Source organism: Vitis riparia, chromosome 14 (genome assembly GCF_004353265.1).
Source record: "Vitis riparia cultivar Riparia Gloire de Montpellier isolate 1030 chromosome 14, EGFV_Vit.rip_1.0, whole genome shotgun sequence".
NCBI lineage: Eukaryota > Viridiplantae > Streptophyta > Magnoliopsida > Vitales > Vitaceae > Vitis > Vitis riparia.
The window spans coordinates 12,019,227-12,029,613 of record NC_048444.1 but is presented as its reverse complement, the minus strand read 5'-3'; the positions used below and the strand labels follow the sequence as shown (position 1 = coordinate 12,029,613).

Sequence of the window (10,387 nt, the reverse complement as noted above, 5' to 3'; positions counted from 1 at the left end):
AAAGCACATGGCTGGTGATGACCAATTAAATAAAATTATTTTCATTTCATATTATATTTTTTATTGTAGAATATTAATGTTATTTACTATACTTAATTAGTAATATTTTGAAGATAATTAAGAGTAGACTATTTTATAAAATATTTAATTAAAATTAAATAGGCATTTTTTTATTGGTTTGAATTCACACATATGAAATAGGTCATAATCTTATTATTTAATTATAAATTATCTTGTTCAATATACTTTTATAAATTTCTTTAAAAAGGCTTATTTCATTTTTACAAATTATTTTTTATCATTTTTGTTAAATAATTTTCAAAATTTTATTTAGTATTAACTTTATTAAGTAACAGTTCTCATGTATTAAACCTAGAATTTTTTTAAAATTCAAAGTTGTTTTTGTTTTTATCAAGAGAAAAATGGATTTTGACTCACTAAGTTTTAAAAAATATGGAAAAAATGTACTTGTAGACCCCTCGAGAGAATAATTCTTTTCTTTTCTTTTGACCACCCTGAGAATGAGCGGTTTTAGGTGGCTAGATGGAACTAGAAGCGGGCTATTTTTGGGCGGCCAGATGGGGCGAAAAGAAAGGAAGCAGAGAGCTACTTTAGAGTTTTCAGAGGATGACGGCTAAAACAGGGGAAGGAGCAGGAAGAGAAAAGGGGGTGAGCTGTTTGAAAAGGAGGGAGGCACGACTGAACAAGAAAATGAGGCACAGTTGAAAGAAAGAGAAAAACGGGGAGAGTGGGGTTTCGGGGAGATTGTAGGAGCATTTTCAAGTACCTTTTCCATGCAAATTTCTTATTCATTCTCTTCATTACTCTATTCTTCATCCTCTTTAGTTGGTTTCAGCATGACATGGATTTCCATTCAATGGGTCGTTTCGATTATCTTTCTTGATCTTAGTTGTACTCTGTTCTAAGTTGTTCATTAATCTGCATTTGGTATTTTTATCTTCATCTCTATGTATTATCAATCCATGAGCATGCTTCGGGTCACTCTATTTTCGCCTCGTGGGTAGTTTCTCTTGTGTTTTGGGTATAAGCAAGGTGCAAAGTTACAGGTTTGTTATGCTGAAAGCCAAACACCCTCAAAGCAAAGGTTCTCTGTTTTAACTGGAACTGATTACAGTAAAGGGGACTTGACCGCCATGAGAGAAAAGGAAAGGGAAGGGGCCTTACAGAGGAGCGGAGGATGAGGGGAGAGTTTTTTTTCCTTTTTTTAGGATTTAGGGGCTTAATTATTCATAAATTTAATTTTCATAGTTACAACTCTCAAATAATTTTCAAAATTCCAATTTCTTCCAAATTTAATTTTCAAAACTGTAATTCTTAAATTTAATTTTCATAGCTCTAATTCTCAAATAATTTTCAAATTTTCAATTTCTTTCAAATTTAATTTCCAAAACTCCAATTTTTAAATTTAATTTTCATAGTTCCAATTCTAAAATAATTTTCAAAATTCCAATTTCTTTCAAATTTAATTTCCAAAACTCCAATTCTTAAATTTAATTTTCATAGTTCCAATTCTCAAATAATTTTCAAATTTTCAATTCATTTCAAATTTAATTTCCAAAATTCCAATTCTTAAATTTAATTTCAAAACTCCAATTTTCAAATAATTTTCAAAACTCCAATTTCTTTCAAAATTTAATTTCCAAAATTCCAATTCTTAAATTTAATTTTCAAAACTCTAATTTTCAAATAATTTTTGAGACTTCAATTTTAAAATAAATTTCAAATTTCTAGTTTTCTTTCAAATAATTTTAATTTTACTCCAGTTTTCAAATATTTTTTTTTATCCTACCACTTTTCATCATCCATTAGAGTTTTAAGTTGCTAAAAATATCGTTTTTAAATAAATTTGCTACATTTCCTTTCAGGTAAGCAATTTTCTCAAATTTTCTTTGATTTAAAATTTTTTTTTTTCGTTTTCCTTGATTTTAAATAAGCAAGAATGAATTTTTCATAATTCTAAAATAATGAAATTTGTGAGACTAATTCATGCAAGATAAATTGGGCTTTGGTGGGGTGCCCTACATATGATCTCTTTCGATTGTCAACTGTTATGCTTAATGAATATTGCTTGATCTTTGCTTTGCTCTTTGATATATGTGTGATAATTTTATACTTGAGCTAACCTTGTTTCCATGATAGCACAATATTACTTGTTGCCAAGGTACGCTTTCACTCTCATTTTGCTTATTGTCATACATGATTTATTTTATTATTTGATCATTTCATTGGTATCTATTGATTTCCTAATTAATTGTCATGTTTGCTTCACTTTACTTAGTAAAGACTTGTTTTTAAGGACTTAGAGGGGTGCTTCGATCTTTTTACCGTACCTTTCTAATAAGTAACCTGACCCCCGGACCCAACTCGGTTTTTCACAGACATGTTTTTCCTTCAGGAGTCACACTTAAAGTTTAATCTTTTTTTGAAAATCAGTTTTTCATAAATAAATAAAAAAGCGAGTCATGCCATCAAGTGGGAACGCATTGTGCCAAAAATGTGGGGTCCAGTACTCCAAATTATATAAATCAAATTTATCTTCATTCATTTTAAAATACTTTTAAATACAAATACTTTTTTATAAATCAATTAATTATTTTCTGAAATACCTTTCTACTTGATAATATTAAATTAAATTATCAAATAATTATTTTATCATTTTAATTTGATAAAAAGTATTTTACAAATAAATATATTTTAAATTTTTTATTATATAATATGAAATATAAATAATTTTAAAAAAATTCTCCAAGATCCTCAAATGCTAAATAAAATATTTCTAATTCTCTAATTAATAACAATTTTATCTTCTGTATTATATAAATCCATTTGTCTTTGCATCACTTTTTTTTAAAAAAAATAAAATTGAATAAAAATTTTGTTAGTTGACATCAATAATAAAATAAGAAATTTTAAAAATTAAAAGTACAATTAAAACTAAAATACTTAAAAATTAAATACAATTAAAATAAAATAAAAACTAAAAAATAAAATACAATTAAAAAATTAAAAATTTAAAAATATAAAATATTGACTCTCATTATATTTTCAACTTTTTTTTATATCTATATTTTCTAATTAGTACTTTAACGAAATGAAAGTTAATATTTTATTTTTATATTTTTATATTTTTATATTAAAATTTTTTTATTTATTTTAGGTTTAATTGTATTTAAAAAAAAAAATTCAATTGGTGTTATTAACTTGATGAGTTAAAAGGTCCTTTCAAGAAATAATTGTTTGGCTTAGGAAATAAAAATGCTTATATTTTTAAATATTTGTAAATGGATGGGTATAAAATTTATTTCTAAAATTTGAGGGGTCTTTTTTCAGGGGAAGTTGTGTTTTAGGAGGCCCATTTGAAGGTTATATGGGAATGAAACCCATAGAACCTGGAATACGGGCTTTGTCCATTAATGATCAGAATATTATTTTTTTTGTGCACTAATTACTGTTTGGAAAAGTTATTCCAAAATTGCCCTTTTGTTCTCCTTGTTAGCAGCCATCACGGTCTCCATGTAAGCAGACACGGGTCTCCAAAATTGGCCATGTAATCAGCACTCAAATCTGAATCGAAAAGAACTCGATCAAAGGAAACACGGCATGAGGTATGTGGTTCTCCATTTAGTGGGTTTTACCTTAGGTGTTTGTTTGATTTTTGGGCAAAGGGCTGTCATTTTACATATGGATTTGGATTTGACCTAACCATGTATGAAAAGCATCGCCTGTTCACCCCATATTACTGAGTTTTCCCTCCTCACTAATCACCTTGTACACTCACTCTGAATATGAATAGAAATAGCTCATAAGGGTAGAGGACATAGTAGTAATACGTGGAATTAGATCAACCAGGGCTTGCAGTCCCATATGGTTCTGTGCTATGGGATCTATTTCAGAATTCAACTCCTTCTGAAGTTTACTGAGATGTGAAATTTTTATAGCATATTGCTGACCATTCATATCCAAATGATCCCACTTTCGATTTTTGTTGGCACTACAAGTATATTTTTGGATCTGTTTTGGTAAAATATATCGTTTTTACACATGGGTACGAATTCGGTTGATAATTTTGGTAACCATTCATCTAATATCCTAGTTCAATTTTTGAGGGAAAATTCTCTCTTTTGGGTGTGGGTTTGAGGATTTTGATGAACATTTCTACATTTTTAGCCCATTCTTCCTATGACCTAGGTGAAGTTTTAGCATAACAAGTAAATTTGAGAATGTGTTTTTGGGAGACAGTCTCATTTTTACACATGAGTTTGAATCTGATTGATGATTTGGTGAGCATTTCTTAACTATATGGCTACTCATAAAATGACCCATGTAAACTTCTGACTGTATTTTTGGGAAAAAAAAGGTCTTAAATTAGATCATTTTGCTAACCATTTCTCTAATACATGGCCATCCATCCAAAAGCCCACTTCCAAGTTTTGGCAGAACATGAACATTTCCGTGTATTTTTGGGAAAGTAGATAAATAAAGCCTCACTTTTACATATGGGGTTGAAATTGATTTGATGATTTTGGTGAGCACTTCTCAATTATAGAACCATTCATCCAATGACCCACCTCAAGTTTTGGCACAATAATAATATTTCAAAAGCTAATTTTAGGAAGTAGTCTCGCTTTTTAGGGATTGTAACTTAGGTACTACCTTAATGGCCTTTAGGTACTACCTTAGCTAAACTTCAACTCAACCTCTCCCAAACCTCGGGTCTTCCTTTGTGACCCTTAGACCATGCCATTATGTGCTTCTCTTGAGTGCTCAAGTGGTCCACCAATGGTTTTTTGCTATTGTTCCTTAGGTACTACCTTAATGGCCTTTAGGTACTATCTTAATGGCCTTCAGGTACTACCTTAAGGGACCCTAGGTACTACCTTAGCTAAACTTGAACTCAAACCTCTCCCAAGCCTTACGTCTTCCTTTGTGATCCCTAAACCATGCCATTATGTGCTTCATTTGAGTCCTCAAGTGGTCCACCAATAGTTTTTTGCTAATGTTCCTTAGGTACTACCTTAATGACCTTTAGGTACTACCTTAGTGGCCTTAAGGTACTACCTTAAGGGACCCTAGATACTACCTTAGTTAAACTTCAACTCAACCTCTCCCAAGCCTCGGGTTTTCCTTTGTGACCCTTAGACCATGCCATTATATGCTTCTCTTGAGTCCTCAAGTAGTCCACCAATGGTTTTTTGCTACTGTTCCTTAGGTACTACCTTAATGGCCTTTAGGTACTACCTTAGTGGCCTTCAGGTACTACCTTAAGGGACCCTAGGTACTACCTTAACTAAACTTCAACTCAACCTCTTCCAAGCCTCAAACCAATAGAATCTATACCACAAAAAAAAAGCAAAAGACAATATATTATCATCTGATTTAATAAAAATTAAGATGGATAATTAATAAGTAATAATTATTTATATGGAGCAAATTGTTCTCATCATTTCTTTCCTTTTTTTTTTTTCATACTAAACCTAAAACTCAAAAGGGTGACCCACTTCTCTTGCTTAGCCATGAAGGAGCCCTTTTTTGAAGTTGCCCTCCAGACGACAGAATCCCTAAAAAGGCCCTATTTTCCTCTCCCACTCTCAATCCTCGCAGATACTAATCTAATCACCTTATTAATTTTATTTTATTTTAAACCCTCGTTTGATTCCCAAGAAAATCCATCCCCCATTTTATTTCTGGGATAATTCATCCTCATTTGATTTCCAAGAAAATCCATGCAAAATCCCCAAGGAAAACAAAAAAAATTGCTTTTTTTTTCTGCGTCCCTGTGTTTTCTAGATCTATTCTAGGGGTCTATTTGCTTTTGTGCCATTGGATTTAAATTTCACAAAACTTAAATCCACGATTTTTGAGCCAGGCTGAAAAATACCACATTTGCCTGCAAATTGTGATCAGATTACCAAATAGGATCTTACCTTTTTTAAAAAAAAAACAAAACTTTGGACAGATTTTGCATCCTGCATGGCCTCGGCTGGTAGGACATATCGGGAAATTTCCCAAAAATATGGAATAAAATACCCATAAATACCAAAAATTTTCTCCATATTTCAAACACTGGTAGTTCTCAAATTTTTTTTCCTCAACGATTCCCCACAAACAACCGTCTTGTAAACATAAATATTTAAGATTTAAAAAAAATAAAAACCCCAAATATTCTAAATCACAGGGTCATCAACAATGCAAAACAACATTCAACCCAAATTTCTTCTCAACAGTCAAACAAATCCTTAAATGGAATACTCACCTGCAATTAATCCAAAAGGAAGATGAAACTCTACTTCGGTTTCCAGAAACCTTCAAAATAATGCACCTTTGATGAACAAAGATGAAGATTGAAGGTTTTCGGAAAATGTAGATGGATTAGGGCAAAATGAGGTTTTCGGAAAATGCAGATGGGTTAGGGCAAAATGAGAGGAAGTGACAAAGTTTTCCCAAATTTCTAACTTTATCGAGTCGATTGGGTTTTGCAAATTTGATAACTTTTATATTTTAGATTTTTGTGTTTATTAAACGCATAATGTCCGATGACATGGAGAGGGGGCTGGCTACTGACAGGGATGCAAGGAGGGGTATTTTTGAAAATGCAATTACAAACGGTATATAGTGCATGAAAAGGAAATTTTTTTTTGAAATAGTGGACATCTCTTTAGTTAAGCAACACAACTTTCCCTTTTTTTAATATATTTTTTAAATTAATCTGTGGACATCCACAGTTCCCTTGTACCAATGTTTTGAAAACCTCGTTGGACCGGGTGAACAGCCGTTTGACCAAACACTTGTTGGTCTTTCTCTTTAGCCCCAAGCACGGCAAGCATCTTAGATGTGACCACACATGTAGTTGGTAATAATCTTGACAAAATGAGCGGTGCTTGGTGACATTCTTGACAAAACGACACAACCATTTTGATGAATGTAATAATAATAAATATTTATATATTAATTTTCTTTCAATTATTTTATTATTTAAAATAATTAAACAAATGTCAATATTTATATTCACCTTTATTCTAATAATAACGAGGAATAGTAAGTATGAAAATAATATAAATTAATTAATATAATATTTTTAAAAAAATTTTAAAATAACCATATATGTATAAATATGTAGATAAAATTAAATATTTAATTTTTTTCAACTTAAATATATCTTTATATTTTAATATTATATGTATTTTATTTAATAAAATTTAATATAATAATATATTTATATTTATCATTTAATTTGATATATCAATTATAAAAAAATAAAATATTATTAAAAAATTTAATTTTATATATATATAGATATTTCTTAAAATTATTTTTAATTTTAATAAAATATAAATTATATATTTATAATATCACAATCTTGATTGTGGTTTAATAATTGATTTGACTATTAAATCTTAAATTAATAATTTTTTCGATTTAATCACGATTCAATAATTTCTTTGGATTTAATGGCTCTAATTTTTAGAACATTGGTTTTTACAATTTACAAATTATTTTATTCCTATTAATTAAAAATCTGTCCAAATTGAACTTGGGTTAGGCCCACATAGGAGCAATCTTGGGCCATGATCATGCTCCCACAAATAGGCAAGCGATGCCCTACTCTTATATTTCACATTAATTTATTATCGCTTTTAAAAAATAGGATTAGAATGTTTTAAAAAAAGACCTATTATTTAATAATTTAAATAATTTTGACAGAACATGCTCCCACGAACGGGCAAGCCATACCCTACTCTTAACTGCTCTCACCATGAATTCTATATCATTAGACTCCTCTCGTCTATTGTTACTAATTCAAGATGATCAACCAGAGAAGCTGATGTATGTCCATCAACAATATTTATGTTATGAAACTGCATTAGACCCACCTACAGATGATGCTATAACAATTAACAACTACCAAACCACTACTGCTTAAAATATTTTTGGGTGGTTTCAGGCACCACATGAACTTTGCTTAGAAGCCTCTCCTCCAATTTTTTTTTCTTCATATACAAACCAAGCAAAGGTGCACCATAGAATAAATAAGTTCATGGAATCACTTAAAAGAAATGAAGGGTTTCAAGTTTTAACTGCAAGAAAGAAAAAAATCACGTCAAGACTACGTAAATGTAGTATATACATTTTACTCATAATCGTGCAAATATGAATGATTTTACAAATAGCCCTGAACTTTTTATATTTACATTTTGACCCCTCAACTCAGAATATTTGTATTTTAACCCCTTATATTTTTATGTTAATTTACATCCATTCCTACGGTTTAAACCCTGAAATTTTGATAATTAAATTTGCTGAGGCAGTAAGGCTTATTGGTGGGTTGAGTTAAATGGGTATACAATCCTTTTGTAGTGAAGAATTTTACATTATAATATTACCTTTTGTACTGTGTATGACTCATTGATAAACTCAAGAGTTACAGGAATGTGGATAAGTATGAATCCATTGTAGTGGTCTGAAGGAAGGAACAAACAAAAAAAAAAAAAGAAAAAAGCTGCTGAGTTGAACTCTTCAAGGCTGATGACTTACAAATTTCAAAGAAGACCCAGGTCAATTAGTCGACTCAACATGACAGGTAAAACACGGAGCTCCTTAGGTTTCTTAGCCTTCCTTATCAAAATAACGCGGTGGATGACTTGGACTCTTTTGTTGACCTCAAAAATAATTCATGGAAGTAATGAAGGATAATTTCACTTTAGTGGTGGTCCAGTGGTCCTATTATATCTCTTTTGCCCTCTTTATATGTGGGCACTAATTATGGTCCAACAATTAAACCCCACTTCTCTCGCCTGCTACCTTCTTTGAGTCCTTATTAGCTCGCTTCTCCCAATCACTGCCATGGCAAGGCCTCTTCCAAGCCTCGCCCTTCAAAATATTTCATTCTTAACTTTACCTGCAGCCACCTTCTTCTTCCTAATCATCGCCATCTTCTCTATCATTTCATTAGTATCTTTTCTTTGCGCTTCTCACAGAATCACAAAGCCACACAAGCTAAAGGAAGAAGGAAAGGGTACAGCCAAGAGTAAGCTTGTTCGGAGTCTAAACAGCAATATCAGTAGCAAAGCTCTTTTGATGGTGAAGATGGTATCTTGGAGAAAGGTGCAGGTGGAAGGAGAAGAGGGAGAAGAAGGAGATTATAATAGTGATGGTGATGATGACGAAGCAGTTTGGAAGAGGACGATTATGATGGGTGAACGATGTCGGCCACTGGATTTTTCCGGGAAAATTGCTTATGATTCTCAAGGAAATCTTCTGCCCAATTCGCCAAATAAGAAGCACTATAGTGCCCTTGTTTCTTTGGAAAGCTCCTGAGCTTTCTCGATTTGGCTAGCTTCTTTTTTAATAATTAACGAGAGTTCGGCTACTAATCAAGTTTGGGCAATCGACTCCTGAGAAGTTTTGGGTGTTTCTTCTTATTTTTCAATGTCTTGAAGGAAGTGTTGTGGGGAGTTGAATTTTGTGAATAACTTGTATAAATTTAAAAATAAAAAAAATAAAATTAGGTTTATCTTATATTTAGTTTATAATTCTTTGTTGAGTTTATTTCTCTCTTTCATCGCTTTTGCTTGCCTTTTCTCTCTGCACCTTGATTTCCAATACACATAACTCATATATTCGCACTACAAGAAAAATAATTTTCTGTCACCACTATTTGCAAAATACCATGATCACTGCATATTGCTTTCTTAAGATATTGGTCAGGGTTATATCAAAGTGCATGACTAAACCTTACATCACTGTTTTTATGTGGAGCCGTGATTGCATAGGTCTTCTTTAATTTCTTTGATAAGATATTATTGGATGATTATTATTAGACAATTGAAATTTCTAGAAATTATTTATTTTTTGAAAAAATAATCAAACAATAGGTAAAAAGTCTTCCTTGTTTAGGAATATTTAACCTTTAGTCTTTCCTATTATTGAAATAGATGTCCCATACATAGGTTATGGTGGAATTCTCAAATAAGATTTTTAAAAACAAATCTCCATTATTCGTCTTCATCCTTGCATATCGACTGGACATCAAGAAGACTATTCAATCAACAAAAAGGAAATTTTAACAATCCCTTTTAATAGTAGATTGCAGAAGTGTAAAAGAAATTCTTCAAAAAGATGTTTAAAATATTGTTTCAAAATAAATATTTGTTAGATGGTAAGCAATTTTATTTGTTTTCGATTTTGAAATTGACTTTATCAAAGGAGATTCAAATTCTCTTCGTGAGTTTCTTTTCGAGCAATTCTTACAAGGAAAAATGAGCACATCAAAGTAAAAAAACAAGCCCAATTCCAAATCCTCTTATGCTATGGCAACTGAGAAACAGGAACAACCTAAAACTTCAACCATCCTCTTAACCTCAAAACA

At 31.0% G+C, this 10,387-nt stretch overlaps 1 protein-coding gene across 1 annotated transcript; it reads left to right on the top strand.

The window, feature by feature from the left end:
* The first annotated feature begins 8,796 nt into the window (after nt 1-8,796).
* Nucleotides 8,797-9,537, top strand: LOC117930866. Its single transcript, XM_034851626.1, has one exon. The coding sequence runs from the start codon at nt 8,863-8,865 to the stop codon at nt 9,334-9,336; it is 474 nt and encodes a 157-aa protein (XP_034707517.1). The 5' UTR covers nt 8,797-8,862; the 3' UTR covers nt 9,337-9,537.
* The last annotated feature ends 850 nt before the right edge of the window (nt 9,538-10,387 follow it).

What these genes read in the sequence shown, in the direction of transcription:
- LOC117930866 (XM_034851626.1), top strand. Translation starts at nt 8,863, where the DNA reads ATGGCAAGGCCTCTTCCAAGCCTCGCCCTTCAAAATATTTCATTCTTA.